A 24950-nucleotide genomic window follows, 5' to 3' on the forward strand; every position below is an offset into this window, starting at 1 on the left:
GAGGGAGGGAGGGAGGGAGGGAGGGAGGGAGGGAAGGAAGGAAGGAAGGAAGGAAGGAAGGAAGGAAGGAAGGAAGGAAGGAAGGAAGGAAGGAAGGAAGGAAGGAAAGGAAGGGAGTGGACCTGTGGAAGAAAGATTCCTTAAAACTGGTCAGACCCCAAGTCTCACCAAAATGGAATATAGCATATTCTAGAAATCCTGTAGTAAGCCAAGACCCTGTATGATCTACACAAAGGTTAACTATTTAAAGTTGTTTTAGATACACTGAACTCTGTCTCTCAAGTCTGTCTAATACAACTTCATCCTCCAATTCTCAGAAGTTTTCATTCTTACAGAAGAAAAGACACATTTATACCTAATGAGTCCCCCCACCAAAAAACAAAACAAAAACCAAGCCCTCTGAACTAGGTCATCTTCTCAAACAGAGGCTCACCCCAGAGTCTAATTTAAAATGCTAGTCCTATCTGCAAACCCCAACAAGAACTGCAGTTAATATTAATTAAGAGCAGAAACAGGTTTGCTCTTGAACATCTCTTCTCTCAGTCAAGTCCAGGAAGCCTCCAAATGGAAATCTGCCAACTTTTGTGCACTTGAGATAGACCCAGTACAGAATAATGTAATTTAAACACACACACACACACACACACACACACACACACACACACTATTTGTTCAACACTTAATACAGGATCCTCACATCTTTCAAAGGAAGGTTGCAATCACCCATGACTCAACAAAAGAAGCTATCACTAAATAAGTTTTAGGGAACATACTACTGCCTCCGTGTGTGCATGCATTCATACATGTTTATGCACAGGCACACACGTACACACGCTAATATTCCTTATGACAGGACCCAGGTCCTGTCAATCTAGAGAATTCTCCCTTCTACGTACTCATGCAATGTGCTCAAGAAAATGCGCACGGAAGATTTGGGGGAGGATCTTCAAATGAGATATTTGATAAATCTCAGCCTGCTCTGCTCCAGGCCAACTAGGCAGAGTCACTGGGTGACAGCTATCGTGAGGCTCTCTGGGATACTGATTATTTTAGGCTGGATAATTTGAAGAAACAGACATGGAAGAAGCTCTGAAAAGCAAGTGGAAGTTACCCTTGTAAAGGGACATTTACATTTGTAAGGGAAATCTCCACTTATAGGGGCGTTTTCCTCACTGTTCCAGGTCTGCCTTCACTACCAATGGAGAGCGCAAGGACTTAAATCTGCAGAGCCATCTTGCCCAGCTTACTGTGCTTTTCCTGGTAACCTCCAAAAACTGACTCTCCACTCCCAACATCTATTCCCATCTTTAGCTGAAAGTGATATTTAAGGTGATGACTTCCACCATTTTGGCCAGCTGCTCAGTTTTCCTGGATCTTCCCCATGTCTACAGAAGGTATACATGTTACTGAACTTTTCATTTGTTTTTCTCCTGCTAAAGTGTCTCATATCAATTTGATTATTAGACCAGCCAGAGAAACCTTGAAGGGTAGAGGAAAATTCTTCCTCCCTGAAAGATGGCAAGCCAGGTAAGAAGTAAACATTTTTGCTCTATCAGCCTCCTTCAACTCTGTCTGGGGGGTTGAGTGGAAGTTAGACATGGTAAGCTAAATTGAGATTGGCAGGAGAAAATATTGGTGAAATTAGTTTCCTGGGCAAATGGGATTCTGGTACAATTTCGTTTGAATACTCTTGTTTTCTATTAATGTTGTTCTTCCCAGAGACTGTAAAGACAGGTCCCTCATGGTTCTAGTTTTCCGCCAGCTCGAGCATGCTCATCTATCTGGTAGGCAGGAATAGGCTGTGGATCTGAGGATAAGGAACAAAAATTTAAAAAATGGGTGAGGTTACCCTACTCTGTTCAAAGCAGGGAAAATACATGGTTCCCTGTGTTTTGGAATGACTGTTCCTAACTCTGGGAGTGAACTCTGGGATCTTGTGAGGGCTGCCTCCTTTGCACTCTCTTGTTGGCGCCTCTTGCATCTTTGCTTAAGCCATAAAACGCGTAATGGTTTGAGTCACTACTGAGATCACTATATCCTACCGTTGGCCAGACAATGAATCATTGAACTGGAAAACCTTCAAAATTGGAAATTTTTTAGAGAGCTCTCATCCTAAACAGGTGTTTCATTGGTACCTATGGAAAGACCAAATTAAAAAGTAGATACAAAGAAACATAATGGCTAGCCTCCTTGATTTGAGTGTTCATTCTAGTAGTCCTTTCTATAAGTGGATCAATGTCTGTGGCAACAGGACCAGAAAACATTCAAAGCCCACCAAACCTTCCCTTTTCATCTCCAAAGGCTTATAAATATCAGCCTAAGGAAACCAAAGTCCTTCTAGGAGGAGCTTCCATTTCTTTCCCTGCATATTTGAGATGAAAATACCTGGTCTTCTCCATGAAGTCCTTTAGGCCATCTTTTTATAATGCGCATTTCAGGAAGATAATTCTTATCTAAAGAAAAAAAAGGGGATGGGAGCAAGATCATTTGAATAGATCCCACTTCTTTTATGGAAACCATGAGGTCTCTGCATCAGTTTGTGTGTCGTGTGTGTGGATATACTCGTGTACCTGTTGTAGATGTGTGGTATTTCCTACCTCCAGATGGTACTGCTAATTTGTAAAACAGCTCTATTTAGTTGGCTTAAAAACAAACAAGTGCTTATATAAATATTAGGTATTCTAAAATTCCCAATATAGAAACTAACCCACATGCTTTTTAGATTCATATGATTCAGGGAAAATATTCAGAATTAAAGCTAATTTAAGTTTGTTGTCTTCATTAAAACAGATGTACTTAGAATTATCAGCAACATAATACTTTTATTCTACCTAGGCTTATGAATTTGTCAGCAAAAATAATAACTTAGAATGCTGGCTGACTTGATCTAACATTTCATGAAATTTTTGTGGGTAACCTAATTACTGAGAACAAGTAAAATAAATAGATGAAGGTGGGATAAAATTTGTAGATGAACTTTTCAACAATATTTATGTTTTATGATATGCCTACTTAATTTTCCCCAAATCTTTTGGTAACTTGAAACCTCAAGTTTTACCAAATTGAATTAAATGGTGAAAATTATTGACTATCTAGATCATTTCCAAATAAGAAAATATTGAAATATTAATTGTTAAATAGTCTATCTACTTTTGGCTCTTATTACAGAGAAACTAAAAGATAATTTTGGGTTTGCTACTAAATGTCTTGTGTCACACTGAAAGAGTATACTATTAAAAATGGCAGGCTGGCCCGGTGGCTCAGGCAGTTGGAGCTCTGTGCCCCTAACTCTGAAGGCTGCCAGTTCAATTCCCACATGGGCCAGTGGGCTCTCAACCTCAAGTTTGCCAGTTCGACTCCTGCAAGGGATGGTGGGCTGCGCCCCCTGCAACTAGCAACGGCAACTGGACCTGGAGCTGAGCTGTGCCCTCCACAACTAAGACTAAAAGGACAACTTGAAGCTGAACGGCACCATCTACAACTAAAACTGAAAGGGCAACTTGACTTGAAAAGTCCCAGAAGTACATACTGTTCACTAATAAAGTCCTGTTCCCCTACCCTAATAAAATCTTTAAAAAAAAAAAAAAAAAAAAAAGGGCACATTTCTTGAAACTATGAAATATATTTGCCAGTAAAAGAGTCTATGTTTCCAGAGGCTATGAAAGCATTCATAAATTTGCCAATCTAAAGAAAGCTAATTGCTTAGTTTTCATTCGAAATTAAGATTTTTAAGGGTTTAAAATTCCAATAAATATAACTGAAACTACCAGAAATAATAAGAGAAACAACTTTGAATGTAAGAAAAGCAGAATATCTGTTTCTAAAAAAAGGAAATGAGGTACAGAGATACAATTTTGGTAAGAGAGAGTAATTTTCTCTAAGCTAGAACTTGTGGTTATGAACGGCAAAACTAAGTGTAAAAAAAAAAAAGTTGAAAAGAAAGAAAATTTTATCTTGTGTAATTAAACTGACTATAGTTGAACTGCTGTTATAATGGTTTTAAAAATTGAGCTTTACTATCAATGGCATACTTATGTAAAGCTAAAACTTAATTTTCTTTCATCTGCTAAAAGAACAGTTTGCTTGGATGGTCAGTCTCCTCCTTACAAGAGATTGTAAAAGGTTTTTCTTTTCAAGTAATCTGTTGCGAAAGAAAATATTGTTTTATCAAATTAATTTTCTGTGTTTTATGTTGTCTGAATCACATTCTTGAATACTTAAGAAAACAATCTTCTCAATTGCAAGAGCTAGGTTTTGCTGACAATTATGTAACCCTCTAAATTTGTCTTTGAAATGTTATTGTTACTTTAGTTAAATGAATAATTATTGTTTCGTTATGACCTATATGATCCTATTTAGTCAAGTGTTTTAAAACCTTTTGATGTTTTTTGACAAACTTCCCAAAATTCAAATTTTAAATACTCTTTTTCCTAACCTAAAAACAACTTTGAGATTTTTCCACAAGGGCCCTTGAAACATTTCAAAGGATATCTCTCTCCTTATAAAAGGGAAATATTAAACTAATTAGGCTGATTCGATGTGTTGAATTACATGGGAACCATTGTGAAATAAATGATGATAAACTTCTAGGGAATACTGTATGGGTATAAAATGTCTGTAAATGAAATGAATAGTCGGGGCTGTGGGAAACCCAAGATGGCCACTTGGTTGTCCAGGCTCCTGGACAAACCCCATTTTTAAGTTTTTGCATTCCTTCATGCATCGCAGTACAATTAAGTTGGACTTCATTCAACTGGCACTTAGTACGGGTTACCCATACGTTCTTGCTGTTGTATTTTTTCCAAATGGGTTGAAGCGTCCTCCTGCTGCCAGGCTGATGCCCTCACAGTGGCAAAGAAACTGTTAGAAAATGTGTTTTCCACTTGGGGTACGCCTTCCAGTCTAGGGAACAACTCAGTTCACTGGGCAAATCCTATGAGCTTTGATGAGGCCTTGCAAACTTGGAATTATCATTCTCACCCTTAGTCATCAGGCATGGTAGAAAGAACTGATGGAAAAACTGGATTCAAGCAGAACAAGTCTTAATTACATGGGAACTGATAAGGAAGATTACAATTTCCATGACTTGTTGTTTGAAATATTTGTGACTTTTACAATCTTTTTTTGTTTTTGTTTTTAATTTTATTGGGGAATATTGGGGAACAGTGTGCTTCTCCAAGGCCCATCAGCTCCAAGTTGCTGTCCTTCAGTTTAGTTGTGGAGGACGCAGCTCAGCTCCAAGTTTGGTCACGGTTTTCAGTCTCAGTTGCAGGGGGCACAGCCCACCATCCGATGAGGGAATTGAACCGGCAACCTTGTCGTTAAGAGCTTGCGCTCTAACCGACTGAGCCATCCGGTGGCCCAAGATCTTTTGTTTTCTAGATATAAGAAAACTTGTTTCTCTTAAATTACCCATGACTTAGAGAAATTTGGTTAATTATACCATTGTAAGTCAAACTGAAAAATTTCTTTTTCTCTGTGGGGACAGAGTCCCAGAGAGCAGTTTCCAGGCTCTCGGCCTCACGTGGAAAGGTGCTGGCTCGGTTGTTAGATGACCATCAGCTGTAATCAGATGGCCATGCGCTGTGGCTGGATGGCCATCAGCTGTTACCGGTTAGCCATTAGCCACTAATATAACTGCTGTGGCTATGCTAGGGGGTTGGTTGGGTGGCAGAGAAGCAGACGCAGATTGTGGGTCGTGTGGCTCCTGCTTTCTGTATCTCCAATGCAGACACCAGTGAGAATATAGTGGTATGAACCCCCATCATGGCTCCGTTGGTGTTCCTTTTTGGCCTTACCATATCCTGCGTTCTGGTGCGGGGAGCGGGAGCTGAGTCCCTGCATGACATTCTCCCTATCTGATCCCTCCAGAATTTGGAAACTCTTAGTATTATTATTTTCATGGTAATATACTTGTTTGTATAAGTTCAATAAGAATCTAGTCTCCTTGTAACAGGACACAACTAGAAACATTGGTTATATTACCGAGGCTTTGAGTGTAATGTCAACTTTAGAGAGACATGCCTGGACTCAGATATGACTAGGCAGCTTTATGGAACTGAGATGGACTTTGGGAGCCCATAAAAAGCCTCAGGAAAATACGGACCTGATATGTTGCTTACAAGGCTTCCCAGGAGCCCCCTAGGTGAGTAAAGGTCACTTCCTGGCAGGCGCCAGATTCTCAAAATTATCTGGGGAACCGCAATAAAAGAGAAATCCTCCCAAATCTATAGATACTCTAGGTGAAGTCTAATGGCAGGTCCGAGGCTTGGCTCTTCTGGTCTCGAGAGGCTTAAAAGGTCAATCTGGAGATTCCTCGTGAAAAATTCTAGCAAAGCAGATTTAAAAGAGCCTATACGGTTATTTCCTGTTCTTTTCGTTTTACACAAATAATTAGGGCAAATGTATTGAAACTGTTAGGTAGAAGTTAGAAAATATAGGAGGAGGAGTGGGTGGGGGTCCATAGTGCCTATAGAAAAAGCTATAACTAGCTTTGATTAACCACCTCCAGTCACGTACCTGTATTTACAACAACAGATGACAAGAGGTGGTCTGGAGAAAGATAAGGATCTGAGGCAACAGACCTCCACCCATCTTAGGAGGTCACGCCCTCCCATGGAAGAGCATGTACCACCTTTTCCCACCAAATCAAAATGTAACTCCCTCAGCCACCCAACAAATTATAAATCCTCAGGACAAGGGCGCGGGCTCCCTCGTGCTCTCTCTCTCTCTCTCTCCCCACCATGTGCGAAGAGGCACATTCTCTTCCCTGAGAATGTATCACTAATAAACCCTGCTTGCATATTAAGCAGCTTGATGACCTTTAATTCCTCACTGCATCTGCAAGAAGAACCAAGATCACATAACAAAAATAGACTTATTTTGCAAATAAATTAGCCTTAATTTGGCTACCTTTGATAAAAATGAGGTTGATTTTGGAGGGAAACATTATGTTTCAGTAATACACCTTTGTGGATATTAGATGCTAGCACTATTCATTGTCTTTTTAGGTTCTGCTCTTATCTGGTACTTGGACCAGATCCCAAATTCTTTTAATTTCCTCAACTATTTGGCTGATCTCTCCAAACTAACATTTCCAATTTTCTCCCATCCTTTGACTTGGAACCACTGAGAACTAAACAGCTCTTTCTCCTGAAGCCCTACAAACTGCTACTAGATGATTTGATACAGACTTAAGAGAAAGGGACACAATGGCTCATGTTTAGACACTCTCCATGACTGATTTACGCCTCTAAAAAAGTTTGCCTGAACACCTGATGACATCATCAGAGACATTTCAAACTCTGTAAGAAGCTGAGCTTGATATCCAGAAATCTTCTTGACTAATTGTCTCCTTGGCTCAGAAACTGACTGATAATTTGCTCCAATCATTAACCTTTGCTTTTCTTTTGTTTCCTTGGAGGTGCCTCTTAATTACCTGATTGTTTGCACAATATAGGCCTAACCTTAACAGCCCACCTGCAAGACCACCTCCTGAGATAAGATACAGCTGTTTAACTGAACTGACTTTCTCAAGACTGAGGCTAGTTTAATAAGATATAATACAATCTATCATTACTTCTGGAATGTGAAACTCTTAGTTGAAGTTTCAAAGGCAAGACTGAAGGGAGCAGAGATTGCCACCCCAAACAAGCCTCTTAGGGATACTGATTATTTTAGTTGGTTAACTTGAAGTAACAGCAGACCTGGAAGAAACTCTGAAAACCAAGTAGAAGTTACCCTTTGTAAAAGGATATTTACATTTGTAAGGAAAATCTCCATTTGTAGGGGGGTTTTCCTCAAGATACCAGGCCTGCCTTCACTATCAATGGAGAAGGTATGGACTTAAATCTGCATAACAAATTTATCCTTGTTTATTGTGCTTTTCCTGGTAACCTCCCATGACTGACTCTCCATCCTCAACACCTTCATTTGTCTTTAGCTGAAGATGGTATTTAAGGAGTTGACTTCTGCCATTTTGGCCAGTTACTCAGCTTTCCTGAGTCTCTCCCATGTATACAGGAGGCATACATACATGTTACTAAACTTTTCATTTGTTTTTCTCCTTGTAATCTGTCTTATGTCAATTTGATTATTAGATTAGACAAGCCATAAATACCTTAAAGGTGTTAAAGAGAAAACCACAAGCCCAAAATGGCATCACTAGTGCAAAAAGCCCACGATACCAAACCTAGATTGAATACCAGATCTAACTGCAGTTTCAGCCTCTCCTAGAAACATAATCTTAATCAAATAGTCTGGATTTTTCTGGTCAACACCAATGAGGTAATCTCTCAGGTGGGCCCTCGCTATCCTCCATAGAAAGAAGAGGCAATCTTAGTTACAAAAACAGTCATAGGGATAAGGTACACCATAGGGAATATAGTCAATAATATTGTAATAACTATGTATGGTGTCAGATGGGTACCAGACTTATCAAGTGATCAGTTTGTAGGTATATAAATATTTAATCACTATTTTGTACATCTGAAACTAATATAATATTGTTAGGTCAAATATAATTGAAAAATAAATTTTCAAAAACCATTATCTTTGTAATAAACACCAATATAGTAATAAAGAGAGGCAATCTGCAAGATAAAAACCCTTTCAATTCTCCTCCCCACCACCAAAGATATCCAGGCCCCAAATAATCTTTTTATTGTTGTTAATAGCTCCCTTCCCCACCCTTCTTCCTGTAAAAATCTTCCGTTTTGTACAGCTCCTCAGAGCACCCTTCTTTCTAATTGCTAGAAGGGATGCTGTCCAATTCATGAATCGCTTAATAAAGCCAATTAGATATTCAAATTTACTTGGTTGAATTTTGTTTAACCAAAGATAAAGGAAAATGTTCTCTTCCCAAAAATAGTACATACAAACTTTTACCATAAATCACAGCTAATTAAACAGAATGGATTTGGTCACTGGAGGCTGGCTGACTTCTGGGGAAGATGTAGATATTATAGAATTCCTGACCCATGCCTTCAACACAAGACTAGTTGAACTCCTTTTATGCATTGGTTACTTTGCCAGCTCCCTGTCCTTTAAATCTCAGTGGAAACTGGAATATGGTGAAAGCAGAAGGGACAGGGTCATAGGGTCATCTTAAATATTGCTATAGCCCCCAGCACCTAGAACACTGTCTGACACATAGCAGATACTCAGTAACTGCCTATTGGATGACTCAGACAGACATCTGCTGCACTACCTTAAAACTGTCTGTGACAGCAGCAACAGAATTAACCAGCTATATGCCAAGGAAAGAGATGAATTCTGCTGGGGCAGGTGAGGGAAGACTTCCCAGAAGCAATGCGTATCCCATGCCGGGAGAAGCAGCTTTTCACCAGGCAGTGGCTGCAGGAAAGCCATGTGAACAGAAGTATGCCCTAATGGAGGCTGGAGCAGATGGCCTGAGCTACTTTCCAATTCAAATTCCTACCAAGGTTTTATTTCCTGGGGTTTTGTTGTGCTTCATCATCTCCTTCAAACCTTCAACATTTATAAAGGGGTACATACACAGGGGTGGCTGTGCTTCTCCACCAGGAAATTAGCTAAAAGCAAAACAGCAGGTAACAGAAAAATAAATACTGTGGAATGTTTTCTTATTTACAAGGTGGTGAGCCTATAAGACTCTTAGACTTTCTGAGAGAAAAATAATCCTAGAACACCCTCCAAATCCACTACAAACAAGCCACTTTAAAAACAAATTACTGTCCTTTATTTTTCTTCTTTTTTCCCTGATAAACAGTTTGTAAGTGGGTCCATGCAAAAACTACGTGATTCCCTACAGAAAAAAAAAAAAAAAGGATAATCTAAACATTTCATTTCATAGTCACTTCTTACTCCAGGGAGAAACACTGAGGAGCTAGTGGGGGGCGGCATTTGAAAGAGAATGGAAACTAAAATTCTGAACAAAGGAAAGTTAAAATGAAAAAAAAAATTGAGAATAAGGGAAAAGAGCAAGTGGAAGATTTTCGAAGAACGAAAGAAAAGCAGAAACACGCCAATTCCCATCACATTCTCTTTAAAAATGGAAAGGGCCACTAACCCAGTCCCCGAAAGGACGGTGTGAAGCCCTTCGTGCCACAAGGAAACAAATCACCAAGTCAGGTACAGAGAATGCTAAGAAATGGGTTCAACCCCTCTCGAGCGTTTCCTCCCCTCACTGTCTCCCTACCATGGACAAGCCCTACCTCATGGCAACACTCTCAGGTGGAGAGCCAGCCTTCCCTCTCACGCTGCTCTCCCAGCAAACTGCAAACCAAACACTGAAAGAATAAGATACATTTGAATTCGGTATTAAAATTAACATAGACCTAATTGAGTCCTCAATACATGCCAGAGAAAAGTCAAGCTATGACCTGGTCCAAAGAACTCTTCCTTAAGAGATAGGCGTGGCGAGGAGAGCAGTCTTGAAAATCAAAGTTAAAACTTGCGTTTACACCGTGCTTAAGAGATCAGGAATAAAAGCCTGCCTTTGAGATCCTGAATTCCTAGCTTTGGAGCCTTCCGTTTTCCAGCACAGTCCTCCTCCCACCTCTTCAAATGAATCTGCGCTTTTGTCATGAAGATCCCTGGATAAGGAGCCCACAAGGGCCAATGCTCACCTTGGATACTGAGAACAGCAGACAGCGTGCAGCACCCCGTTTGCAAGAAGTTTTCATAACAAGAAGCTGCTAATTATGAGCCTCTGCATCACGAGGGGTTTGTCCCTCGAAGCCACACAACAGCCACTTCTTGCTTTTTAATGCCAGTTCTGGAGGAACTGGTGGGAACGTGAGGTGGAAGGAGAGGGAGCAGGGCCATCCTGAAAAGACTCAGAGATCAGGCTACCTATACCCCCAAATTCCCCACGCAAGCCCAACGAGGCATAATCAAGAAGCCATTTCCAGGGAAGCTGGATTCCAAACGTAATTTATCAGCTCATGTCTCCTCTGAGTCCCTAACAGCCAGGCCTCGGCTTGGGGAGGAGGGGAAGTTCGTAGTGAGAGTTTACCTTAGAAGGAGGCAGCGAACAGACAGGCCTTTCAGAGCCACCCAGGGCTCTGCCCCGAGGCCTGCGGCGGCGCGGAGGGGCTGGAACAGCGCGCGATGCGAGCCCCGCGGCGCCACAGGTGCCCCCGCGCGCGGCCGGGCCGGACTCCCACAGGTGGGCGGCGCGCGGGGGGGAGGCGGGGGCGCTGGGGTTGGCCGGAGGCGCGGGGGGGGGGGGCTTTGCCTTAAGGAAGCAGGGCGAGAGGGGAGCTCGGCGTTGTCAGCTGCCTAGTTCTCACTCCGCTGGGTGCTTACGGCTTCTCCCCACGCAGGACGAGCCCGGGCGCGGAGAGGAGCCGCGGGCACCTCCTGCCCTCCTCCCAGGGGGCCTCGGCCTCCTCCCCGGGCGCGGTTAAGCCGCACGGCTGCGGGTCACCGACTGCCTGAGCCCCGGCACGTAGGAGCCTGCACAACCACACGCGGGCGGGGGAAGGGCGCCCGGGGGCCGAAGAGACCCGGCCCCTCTCCGTTCGTTCGGCTCCCCGGCCTAACCGGATCCCGCGTGGATTCACCCCCGCCCCTCGCCCCCACAGCCCCCTCACCCGTGTTGGCTTTGATGTTCTCCCGCAAGAAGTGGCCGCTGGAGAGATGCTGGAGGCCAAAGTTCTGGGCGATCCTCTGGCACACGGTGCCCTTGCCCGAGCCGGGCGGCCCAAGGATGACCGCCCGCAGGAGTTTGGAAGCCATTGCCTTCGCGAGGAGTGGGGCGGCCACACGGGCAACCTGGACGACGGCCTGGGAGAAGCCCCGGGAACTTTGTTTCCTCCGCCCGTGCTTCTGACCCCCTCCGCTCGCGCGGGCACTCGCCGGCCGCCCCTGCAGGGGAAGGAGAGACTTTTGAGACAGCCCCTCCCCTCGGCCCCGCAGCTGGGCGGCCAGAAGGCGGAGTGAGGCGCCACGCTACACCTCCCCGCCTTCCTCGCCCCCACGCCGCTAGCCTGGAGAAGTTCCACGCCCCCGCCCCTGGCGTGGTCAGCCTTCGCGGCTCAGTGGTCGCCCGGCCGGTCCCATCTCGATCTTGCTCCCCGTGCTGCATCTGAGGAGGGGACCGGGCGGCCCGACATTCCCACGCCAGTCCCCACCAAGAGGAGACGCTGGATCCGCGGTGACTCCAAGCGCAACCCCCCATCGCCCCACGCACCGGGCGGCCTGGGGCCAGAGCCCCTACTCGGGTTCTCACACGTAGACGACGTTTAGTCGGCGCCTCGGCCCCTCCCCGGCGGCTGTCACATCCCCGGGAGTCGCAGCGGCAGCCGCCGCCCGCCGCCCGCGCGGCAACCCAGCTCCCACCTCCGCGGAGGACTGACGGAGGCGCTCCCCCGCCGCGAGGAGCCGGAGTCCGGCGCTTCTCCACCCAAGCAGTCACAGGAACACACACCTCGGCCGGGACGCGGCTCCCCGGCAGGATTCCAGCCCCGATCCCGCTGGGCGGCGCCGGCTCCGCCCGCCCCCACACCCGCCGGCCCGCACGCGGGACCAGTGCCTTACGTAAGCCCGGGAGAGCGGCTCCGCGCGCGGGGCCGGTGGGCGCCCTCGCCCCGCCCGCCCCCCTGCTCCCACCCCGCCTTCCCTAGCCCACGTGCTCCCCAAGACCCTGCGGGGGCGAAGGAAGGTGAAGAAGACACAAGGGTCAGAAACCCCTTTTTTGTGGTCGATGTACTTACCGTAAGGGGAAGGAATAATACAACATGTTGACTGCCTACTGTGCGTCAGGTTCTGGACCTGGTGATTTCCTTAAGCAACGCGCGTTCCTCTTAGGTCTTTTCACAGATGAAGACAGGAGGCTTGGAATATGGCCCTTCATTCACGGAACAAACATTTATTGAGCGCCTACCATGTGCCAGACACTGTTTTAGGCTCTTCTGTATAGCTGTGAACCAGAGATGGAATCCTGCCCTCGTGGAAGTCACACTCCAGAGGGAGTTCTGAACGCTCACCCGCCTGACTCCAAAGCCCAGGTTCCTTGGGGAAGAAGGACAGAGCGGAGGATTGATCACTCACCTGCTCTCAGGATCTTGCATCCAACCGACCCCAGGACTTCATGGTCCAGCTGTTGGCACTACACTTGAAACTCACCAAGTCCAATTGGTGTTTACCTCCTTCCTTCCCTCCCATACATACCCCAATTCGTGGGATCTTGAATCTGTTTCCACCCCACACACAGCTTGCGTTTCCCACTAAGACTAGTGCGGTAACCATCCGCCCGTAAGTCTGGCTTTTGCGTCCGTCCTCCATGCAGCTGCCAGAGATATTGCTAAAATGTAAATCAATTTCCATTATTTTCCCACCTCAGATATTATTGTCCCTTCTGAATACAGTAAAAAATCTTCAGCAGGGGCACACAGCCTTCCACATAACTGTCCACCCGCTCCCCTGCCTTGGGAAATCCATTGCAGGGTTCTGACAGCCACCACCCATGGCTCACAGATGAGGAGGGACAGTGTGGAGAAGAGCCTCCTCTAAATTCCTGGCACACAGCCCTTGTCCTCCGCTTCCATCTCCACACACACAGTCAGCACCTAGGCTCTGGCTACCTGGGAGCACACCTGGGCCACCAATGCCTGGGCAACATTTGTTCTACGGGCTCATCCCCTGTCTGAAATATGAGTGTGCTGTAGACCTCAGGAGATTGTTAGTTACACTGAGCCCCTTCAAGCCTTCACCCAGGAACAAAGAGAAGAGGTTGAGGGGGTCCGGGCTGAGATCTCTCCCTCTTCTTCCTGCCACATGCCCTATAATATATAGCAGTTACTTTGTGCTGGTTCTCCAACCTGAGCATGCCTCAGAATCATCGCTCCCAGGGCTTGTTAGAACAAACACCATCCCCACAGTTTCTGATTCTGTCTGACATGGGCATTTCTAACAATTTACCAGGTAATGCTGAGGCTGCTGATCTGGAGACCCCTCTTTGAAAATTGCTGCTCCTGTAAAATGAGCATTGAGACACAGGAGATGTGTGGTCTCTCAATTCCTCTGCCTGCTGTGGGACCTTAGACCCCTAACCTCTTCTCTTTCTAAAATAAGGAGATTGAATTTAGTACATCCCACAGTTCCCTTTGTATCTACCAAGAAGAGATTCTGTAAGTTCCCACAGGAAATACAGCTTCCAGCCTCCAAAAAATTACATGAACTTTATCCAACCTTGCCCTATCACCCGGTCTGTTTGCCTACTTTTGAAAAGTCTTTACCTTATAGTATCAGGGAGCAGTGTTGGCCACTCACATGGTCCTAGGACTTTGTGCTTTCGGAGTGTAGGAACTTTTATTATGAAACAGAAAGAGGAGTTGTGCCATAGGCAAACGTATTAGAAACCCAGCGGAGAATGGAACCCAGCGTTTCCCAAAAGAGGGACCTTCCCAGTGCATAGCCACATCCAGGTCCCACAGTTCAGCTGCTGGTTGGAAGCTGTAGAAGTGGAAGAAATGGGTTTTGGAGTCAAACACCCCTGGGATTAAACTGCAACAGTACCATTCGCTAAGTTTACACACCTCTTGACCTCTGTGAGCCTTAGTTTGCTTATCTGTAAAAGGGAGATAATACTTATCTCATAGACTTGTGGTGTGAGGCTGAAATGAGATAAGACATATAAAGAATTTACCAAGGTGCTGGGCATATATGTATTTCATCATGAACGTCATCACCATTATTAACCATGGGACAATTATTTAGCCTCTCTGATCTCAGTTCCCAAATAGTGAGGAATAAATGAGCTAATGTGACAATGAACCTAGCAGGCTCCCTGGCTCTTGGAAGATACTCTGTAAATGGTAGCTATTCTTATGACATACATTCATGTAATCAATCTCTTCCTGTTTCCTTTACCCCATTCTTAATATTTATCACAGTCTACAAAAGAATAGACATCTATGTGCTTGTCTCCCCTATAGACAAACTAAGCTCTGAGGGCAGAGGCCAAATCTTATTCATCTTTCTATCCTCAAAAATACACAGCACTTTTCCTGTAATAAGTATTCTGTTAAGCTTGCAGAGAAGGTAATGTTCTCATTCCTATCTTACAGATGAGAAAACTAAGGTTCTGAAAGGTTAGGTGGACTGCCCAAGGTCACAGAGTTAGCAAGTGGTACAGCATGGACTCAAACCCAGATTTTTTCCTTCTGAACACCGTGCTCTTGTTGTTTAAACTTCAGTCATTTCCCTACTACTTTCACAATTTTGCCATAACCTTGTCTCACCTGCATTCTTAACTGCTTATCATGTTTCTTTATATTGATTCAATTTGTTTAAATAATTCATTTGAAAAAGAAACTATGTATAACTCACTAACCACAAATAACAGGGTACACTAAAATGAATGTGAAAAAAAATAAAATAAGGTTACCATATTCCACCCGGAATCTACTGACTTTCTACCCATTGAGTTTCTGAGTTTAAAATGTGTTTAAAACAAAAGTTAAGGGGATAGTAAACTGGAGGGGGGTGATTATCACTTTGTGAGAGATGTAAACGTCTAACTGTTACGATGCTTTGTACACATGAAACTCATTTAAAAAATGTAAAAAAACCCACAAAAGTTAGGGGGGTTATTTATCGATGTTAGAGTGGTATTTAAGACATACAGCATCTAACTGAGACTTTCTGTTCATCTGTAATGGCATAGCTCAAAATAAATTAGAGAGGGTATAGTTTTTTAATATTTAGTTTAATATTATCTAAAGCCAGATCCATGTACCTCCTAAAATCATCTCTAGCACCCCATCAAATTATCTCTTGCATCATCAGTGAGGCATGTCACATACTCTAATGTATTTCAAAGTGTACCTTTGAAATGTAATTTAACTCACAGCATTTTTTTAAATGATGTGATCACCCCAGGTCACAGATATGACACTGACCACACTTCAAAAGTGAAACCCCCATTCTTCTAACTATCACCTCTTGGTCACTGTCTTTCTATGTAATTTTAGGCTTCCTTCTGTAGCATTTGATGGAAAAGGTAGCGTCTTTGAACATAGTGGCTTTATCTTTTTTTATCGTGGCCTCTACTCAGCTAGGTACAGCCAGATATGGAGAGCAAACATTATTGAATGACTGACTCAGTGCTGAACAAACAAGTAGAAAAGTTATTTCTCTCTTTGCCCTCTCCGAAGCTCTGGATAGACAGAAGAAAGCCTAGGGGCTTGGACATGCCAAGATTCAGAAAAGAAAGCTGGAAAATAATGGGAAGAAGAAACAAGGGATCTGTTCCAGTGTGCCGAGCTCCTTTCTCCCTGTAGGCACTCACTAAATACTCAAGAAACCAAAAGATTTCATTGAAAGAAGAAATGGTAGGGGCAACTGGTTGGCTCAGTTGGTTAGAGCGCAGTGCTCTTAAAAATAAGGTTGCCAGTTCGATCCCCACGTGGGCCACTGTGAGCTGCGCCCTCCACAATTAGATTGAAACAACTACTTGACTTGGAGGTGAGGGTTCCTGGAAAAACACACTTAAACAAATTTAAAAAAAAAGAACAAATGGTAAAGGACTAACATGGCATTATTTGTGACAATAGTGTGTTTTTATAAGTGAAAGAATTGTCTTATCCCCAAATTTTACTAGCCCACCTGATTATTAAACTATAACATCTTAACAGTTATTGAAAAGAGGCAACAGCATTTATTTTATAAGCCTCCTCTCTCAGACAAAAAGAAAAAAAAAGTTCCCCAAGCAGTTAAAAAGAGAACTGGGAGGAAAGGAATCAACGTTCTTTGTATTTACCTGGTATAACCCATTATTTTCCAGGAGCAACAGACTATTTACAAATCACTGCTGGAAAAATAGTTCAAGATAGAGGTGCTCTCTCAGGAGATGAAGACACTGAACTCCCAACCTTGATCTTTTCACCAGGAAACACTAGACAGCAAAGTAACAATTTGTTATGCTTTCCCCTCCAAATGTAATGGTAGAATGATGATATCTTGCTTGGAACTTTGCTCTGATTTGTGCATCTCTTAGTGGGGATGGACAAAACTGTACACCCTTCACCTCCCCTTCCTAACCACAATCAACCAATCAATACAGAATTCCTTCTAGAAGTTGCCTTGAGTTAATAGGCCTGTCTGGAGATCAGGTGCCTTTGGGTGTGTCTTTCCCAGTGCAAAGTTAACGGCCAGGAAAAGTGCAGCTTTCTTCCTGCTCCAACTGGATGAAGGGACTAAAACTAAACTGAATTTCTTCTGCTCAAGACTAGCTCATCAAGGCTGGGTGGGTAAAGGAAGTTCGGTGGGTAAAGGGGAAGTCTTGTGGAAGTCTTCTAAGTTTGGTCTTCTGATAAAGGCAGCAAAGATTATTAGCAATAATCGTGCCTCAGATAAACCTCATTGGCTACGATACTGCCACTGCGCAAAGCCAGCAGCAAAGATTATAATTAACATTTATCGAGTGTCTGCTGTGTGCAGGCCAGTTCTCTCTCTCTCTCTCTCTCTCTCTCTCTCTCTCTCTCTCTCTCTCCTTCTTTCTCTCTCTCTCCCTCTCTCTTTCTCTCCATATATATATACATATATACACACATATACACATATATATGAATACATATAATTTATTATTGTAATGTTAGATTAGATTGTTATATGTAATATTAGTTCTTACTTTATAGACCTTAAAACTGAAGCAAGACATCTTGTAACTTGCCTGAGGTCCCATAGACATAAGTAGAAGATTAAGGACATAAATGAAGCATCCTGATTCTGGAGCCCATTTTCTCCCCACCCCCCTTCTTCCACCTTCCCCACCCACTCAGGTTCAAGCCATTGTTTCTCAGTCTAGTTGTGTAGGACACAGCTCCCTGGCCCATGTTGGCATTATGAGCCTTGCACTACTCCCCCCCACCTCCGGCTGAGGCAATTGGTTGCTGGCCACTGACCCCTCCTGGCAGCATACGGTAGGCAGCTCCAGTAGGCAGCTCAAGCCAAACTCCGGCTGCTCACGGCAGCCCAGCTCCTGGGAGAGCCCTTGTTCACAATCGTAGCTGTAAAAGGCGCAGCTCACTGGCCCATGTGAGAATCGAACCGGTGACCTTGGCATTAAGAGCATGGCGCTCCAACCACCTGAGCCACCGGGCTGGCCCAGAGCCCATTTTCTTTAATCCCTGTGCTATGCTGATTCAGAGACCTCTGTAGTAACACTGTTGTTATCTTTTTTATTTTACAGATGAAGAAACTAAGATACTAAGAGGTTGGGTAATTTATCACCCAGTGTCATTGAGGCAGTAAGTAGCAGAGCTGGGATTTAATCCCAGGCATCAGGGTCAAAGCACATAACACTAAACTCTCCCCAGTCTCCCCAGTACTTGAGCAAAGAAGGTTTTAAGCCTGTCAGGAAGGTTCTGCATCAGATTTCTGGTGTACAGAGAAATACTAACAGACAGGAAAAAGTTACTCATGTCCAGACTGGCTTGGCTACCTCAACAGCCAGGTGAGACAACCAGGGCCCTATGAGAGGTTCTTTCAGGCATCTCCACGGGTTTTAACTTCCGTCTTCCCTCCTGAACCTGCCAGGTCATCTGTCAGCCAGGTCATCCTGCTGCCAAATTATTGCTGTGTCCCAGGTGTTGGTCTTGCTACCAGACCCCTTTGATGTGAGGCTCGGCTCATTGTCGATCTGGCTTTCAAATGGCGTTCCCACTTTGTTCTTCACCCTGTGACCACAGGCCAGCCTACCATCGCCTGGGTCAAGATCCAGCTATCCTCCCCCCCTCCACCACCACCTCTCTATCACACCAGTACCAAACTTGGCTCCAGATCCCCAGCCCAGGTCATAGATCCTATTGGCCTGAGGGTTCACTACGGACAAGTCATTCTCAGAGACAAACCAAAAGTGTACAAAGCGAGTATAATTTAAAAGATGTGTCTTATTGGAGAGCTGCACAGAAGACCCACAACAGGATCAAGATCAGAAACGCACTGAACAGTTGTAAAGCAAACTGATTAAATAAGTGAATCCCAACTATAGAGAGGCACTTTACCACCAGGGTTAAAAAGATGAAGTCTAGAGACAGATTCACAAATTCAACTCTTGGCTTTATCACTTACGAGATGTGTGTGCCTTTAGCAGTTCCTTAATCTGTGCTTCATTTTTTCCACCTAAAAAATGGAGAATAGTAGTTCATAGAGTTGTTGCAAACTTAAGTGAATTAGTATACATAAAGGGTTGGAACAACGCCTGGCATGTAATAAGCACTATATAATTGTAAATTTCATTATTATTGGGTCTTCAACAAAGGTCATGTATTTCAGGGCACTAAAGACAGATTCTTGAGAGAATTAAGCCATGCCAGACAAATATATTATTCCACTATCAAGGTTGTCTTCTGAGCGTGCTCACGTTATTGGTTTGAGTAATTTGTTTTCATATAAAGACTTTTATATATTTGGAAACACCCATCTTGTCCCACTGGAAGCTTCTCTTCTTTGTGCTAAATATTCTGAATTAGCTGTTCTTTGGGTAATATGGTATTCTGCTGGAGATTAGGACAACAGTGTGTCTTCTGCTGCTTAAATAAGAAATACCAGAAAGTTCATCCTCAAAAGATTTATAGGTACGTAACATATAGAAAGAATTTTCCCTTTTTAATAAGATACAATAATAGCTAATGTGTATCAAATATTACTATGCTATCCACAAGACTTCATTTTGAACTATGCAAATCCCTGGGAGTTCTTAGATGAGCCACAGAGGATCGCTAAAGAGGATGATACAGAATTTCTGCCCATGAAATATTCTGAGTTCCCTTCATGAAATAGCCCTCCTCATCCTATTATCTCAGGAGTAGCCATGTGACTAACATTGGCAAATGAAAACAGAAGCTTTAAGAGCAAGGGCTGCCCTTGTCGCTTTCTTTTTTGCAACAATGGTCTTGAGTCCCAAAATAAAAATGTCTTGAGTCCCAAAATAAACATGACTCTACTGCCATAGAAAAGACCAAACCATGATAGACATGTAACATGAGCGAGAAATATATTTTTATTGATGTAAGCCACCACGATTTTTTGAGGTCATTTGTTATCACAGCATACGCTAGCCTATATTGACTGTTATAGCCTCAGTCTTAGATGCTGAATGATATACAGAGCTCTTATTGATTATAATCATATAATGTGATTCAAAATCCCTTCATCCTCTGAGTCTCCTTTGGATGAATATGTTCCAGGATGAGATACACAGCAACACATAAGACATTCCTAATGTAGATGAGCAGTCTCTTGATTATATTTATCCTATAACAGGATAATATCTCTCCATATTTCAACCCATGGTTCTTCTCCCTCTTCCTTCCAGTTAAGGAATTTTATGCCCATTGCTTTATGAAGAAATAATGCAGCAGAGGAGAGAAACCAAGAGTCTTTTCTTGGCTTTGAGTTTTGGGCTGGGCTCCTAGAAGTGGAAAAAATGCCTGTGCTTGGATAATATCATTGATTTGGGAGTCTGCAAATTGTTGAAGGCTTTTTACTCCCCATACCTTAGACAAGGAAAAGTCCCCTGGGATAGGGAGAGGGGAAATACAAAGGAGAATTTAACCAGAAATTGTTCCTTGGAAAAAAAAAAGGGACCTGTACTCCCGTTTACTTCCCACAACTGATCCCCAGCATGGAAGATGAAAGACACAGAAGACAGGTTGGAAAGAGCGATATGCGGGGAAGGCTTGTGTCCTCTTTCCCAGGTAGCATCTAGAGAAGTGGCCAGACCCCAGAATGAAGTACATTACAGACTGAATCTGGTCCACAAGGTCTTGTTTGGCAATCACAGGATTCATAAACAATCTGATTTTGAATGACTTTGAGCAGAGGTTCTCTAGGTTCTGCAGCCTGTACATCCTGTTATCTTATACCTGGTCTACTAGATTGACTTGCCCCTAAAGGCATTTGAGTTTAAAATCCCTGACCAGACAGGTAGACATGATCAAACTTCACATGGTTCCCCATATACCTCAGCAGAGTAATTCCATTTACTCAAGAGAGTGATGCAAGAGAAAAGGAGAGAGAAGCAGAACAAGAGGATCCCAGTAGTCAAGTACAGTGACAAGTCACCTGTGACTAAAACCCAAATGTAAACAACAGTGTCTCAGTGAATGCTAATGTGGATGGGTGACAACGAGACTGGGATGGGTCCTCAATGTTATGGCACTTCCAAAATCCTACTCTCCACCAAATCTGGGGTAAAGCCAAGATGCTGAATTGATTGCGATTAAGTTTTTAATCACTTAGCAAAATAAACATTTTGGGTTGGACATTGTGATTAATCCCCCCTGAATCTAGTCCTTCATTCTCTGCCATTGAGTACCAGCAATTAATCTTGGGTAACTGGCCTTGACTTAAGTGATATACCTGATTGGTCCAAGAGTATTTTAATTATCCCTTACCCTAATTGATTCAAGAATAGATAAGTGACCAAATTCTGAGGGATTATGAGTAAAAGCAATTTTATGGTAGTTTCTGGGAAGGTTCATTGTAATCAATGGAAGCCAATCAATCTTTCTTTTAAACAAGATGTTGTTGGAGCCCAACCGTTGTTGATGACCACCCTACAGTTATGAGAGGGACCACCCTACAGTTGTGAGGGGGACCAGCACTAGTTTGAAGCCAGTGGTGTGGGTGACAGAGCAGAACGATAAAAAGAACTTAGTTCTGGATGACATAATGCAGCCTCTAAACCAACTCTGAATTCTTCCCTACTTTTGGACTTCCTCTTACATTAGCCAATAAATTCTTTATTGTTTAAGTCAGTTTGAGTTGGATATTCTATTGCCCACAGTAGGCTCATAATAAATATTAATTTTATTTATAGAAAAATTGAAAAGTTATGATTTTCCACATCATGGTTGAAGGACTAACATTCTTTATGCTAAAATTTCATATAACCTAAAATTGAAGTTCCTTTTTTGGCAAACCCAGTAAGTATTCACTCATACTGATATAAAACCCCAAAGACAGTTTTTATAGTCTTTCATGGATAATCACTGGAAGCTAGACAATTCCCACTCTATAGTTCTTCATTTATTCAGTAACAGTATTATTGAGTATCTCCTGAATGCCAGGCAGAGTCAGAGCTGAGGACACAATGGTGGTCAAAAAAGTCCCTGTTTTCATTGACTTACAAATTATCAGGTACAAGGAATTCAGGTCAGAAGTGGTTTAAACGCCTCTGCCAGGAACACTTTAAATGAAAGAAAAAGCTATGGGTTAAGTTCTTAGATGGAAAAAGAATTCAGCAAGGAAGGCATCTCCAAACGCTAGCCAAATGGAATCCAGGTTGAGTTGGTTGTCAAAAATGTCAGGAGAGTTAAATGGGAGCCTCCCAATGATGCCTTGTCTTAAAGGAGACAATATGTTGGGCTATAGTCAAGGCTTTTCTCCTAATGGCTCCAGAAAACATCACTTTCCTTTCTTCCTCAACATAAGTATGTATAAATAAGCCACTTTTCACTTTCTTCATTCAACAAAAATTACTACTGAGTTCCTACTACATTTCAGGTTGTAAGCTAGGTATAGGGGATACAAAGTTGGAAAGGATCCTTGCCTGGCGTAAAGTTTAAATTTAACGTGGGAGTCAGACATATAACAACAACAAAAATAAGACAAAACAAAAAATTTGAAAGAATGGGTTCTAGTGTCACAGGGAACTTAATCTGAAACTGAGGTCCACCATTTACAAACTGGGTGATTTGAATCCATTGGTTAACCTTAATTCCCACATATCTGTAAGGAGAACAATAATAATACCTATTTCATATGTTTTGGTTTTTTTTTTTTTGATGATTAAATGCTGTCTGAAAAAATCATACATCAAGTACATAGTAATAAATGTTAGCTATTACTGCTGTTCATTCAACGCTCTTATTCAAGCTCTGTTCTAGATGCTTGTGATACACCAGTGAATGAAACAAAAAATTATTGTCCTTCTGTAGCTTACATTACTATTTTCATACAGTATAATAAATATAATGAAGGTTTATATGAAACTCATCATTATATCCCCAGAATCTGACTTTCCTAGCTTGGGATTCTCCCAGATCCTGAGAAAAGGATTAGGGTACAAGTTGTTTCTTTGAGAGGTGATCCTAGAGAGCATGGTGAGGGAGAGGAAAAGTAATAAAGGAAAGGGAAGGAAGCCAACACACTACACGTGAATTAGAGGGTCACCTCTGTGGGCAATTGGGGCTCATTCTTACAAGGACCCTCTGAATGATGATGTAGAACACACCTCAGCATTGTCCCGGAATATTAGTCCACTAGCTTGTTCTTCATTGGTAATAGGCTGCTACTGAGGCACCCCTCAAACAGAAAGACACAGGAAGCCATTCTCATGCATAGGAACTATCTGCTGGTGACCTCACAGGAGGGTTCAAGGGATATGGATGAGGAACTAATAGCTCAGCTATACTAGCAGAGTGCCAGGGATGTGGTAAGCATTGGATAAATGTGTAAAAGGAAAAGAAAAGGGGAAATCACTTACATCTGTCTGAAGAAGACAAAGGAGCCTTTCCAGAGGAACTCATAATTCCTGAGGTTAGATTTTGAAGATGTGTCTGGTAAGGGGACAAAAGCACATTTTATATATATATATATATATGTGTGTGTGTGTGTGTGTGTGTGTGTGTGTGTGTGTGTGTGTGTGTGTAGGTAGGTAGGTAGGTAGGTAGGTAGGTAGGTAGGTAGGTATACCAGGCAAAGGGATTAGCATCAAGGATGTGGGGTATCAAGGAAGAAAAAGGCTTAGAGTTACTACTAGAGGTTAAAGAGTAAAGAAGTAAGGATAGAAAAACAGGAGCCAGATCACAGAAACATTTTTATACAGTCCTAACTATTTAGATTTTATTTTAAGGGAATGGAGAATCATTGAGTTATACAAGTACAGAAGTGATGTGATTGATTCTGAATTTTAGAAAGATAAATTTGTCCTCCTTGCAGGCACTCGAGTAGAATGGATTGAGTCTATTATCGGGTAAACTAATGAAAAACATGTTAACAATATTCTAGGAGAGACAGTGGCAGGGGAGAAAGAGAGAAGAGATGAATATAAGAATTACGTAAGAAATAGTATAAATTCATTAGATGTAGAGGAAGAAAAAGAAGTAAGGATGATGTTCAGGTTTCTGGCTTTCATGACTAAGGGAAAATGGCACTCCTCACTGAGCCAGGAAATACAGGAGGAAGAGGAATGGGTGGAGCGGGCGAGGAATTCTTTTCACATATACGAGGTGTGATAAAAAAATGCGGTGAATGTTTAAATAAAAAGAAAATTATTACAGTAAAAGACACATTACCATTAACCCCCCTCAAAATACTCCCCCTCGCTTCGAACACACATCACATTGTTCTTGCCACTTTCTGAAGCAGTTCTGGAAGTCCTCTTTCGTGAATGTTTTTAGTTGCACTGTCGTGGCTGCCTCACATTTTGACTTTGGGGAAGAGCCAGAAATTACACAGTGCCAGATCCAGTGAATAAGGTGGATGAGGACACACTACAATGTTTGTATTTGACAGAAATTGCCCCATGCCAGAAGGGATGTGTGACATGGAGCGTTGTCATGATAGAGGTGGAAGTAAAGACACTCACGAAAGAGGACTTCCAGAACTTCAAAAAGTGGTAAGAACAATGGGATAAGTGTGTTTGAAGTGAGGGGGGAATATTTTGAGGAGGATTAATGGCAATGTGTCTTTTACTGTAATAATTTTTTTATTGAAACATTCACTGTATTGTTTGATCACACCTTGTATGTATATATGTGTGTATATATATATATATATATATATATATATACATATATAAATTTTTGTAATTTCCTGTGACTTTAAACTTTTCTTTGTTAATAACTCAATTTTACAATAGCAAAAACAAACCTGATTAAAAAATGGGCAGAGGATCTGAATAGACATTTTTCTGAAGAAAATATACAGATGGAAAAAAGACACATGAAAAGGTG

At 42.7% G+C, this 24950-nt stretch overlaps 1 protein-coding gene across 8 annotated transcripts in view; it reads right to left on the minus strand.

The window, feature by feature from the left end:
• Positions 1-12512, minus strand: part of AK4 (adenylate kinase 4) — a 75200-nt gene extending 62688 nt beyond the window's left edge. For 2 of the 8 annotated variants that reach the window (XM_081055067.1, XM_081055064.1), the window contains exons 1-2: positions 12413-12489; positions 11577-11850 (exon numbers count right to left, since the gene is read on the minus strand). In XM_081055067.1, coding sequence (XP_080911193.1) covers positions 11577-11721 — 145 coding nt within the window. In that variant the 5' untranslated portion in view covers positions 11722-11850; positions 12413-12489. Of the gene's footprint in view, positions 1-10996; positions 11120-11576; positions 11851-12175 lie in introns of those variants that run through there. The other 6 variants (XM_081055066.1, XM_081055063.1, XM_081055070.1 and 3 more) reach the window with 5 other exon arrangements.
• Between the last annotated feature and the right edge of the window lie 12438 nt (positions 12513-24950).

Source organism: Rhinolophus hipposideros, assembly GCF_964194185.1.
Source record: "Rhinolophus hipposideros genome assembly, chromosome: 8".
Lineage (NCBI taxonomy): Eukaryota > Metazoa > Chordata > Mammalia > Chiroptera > Rhinolophidae > Rhinolophus > Rhinolophus hipposideros.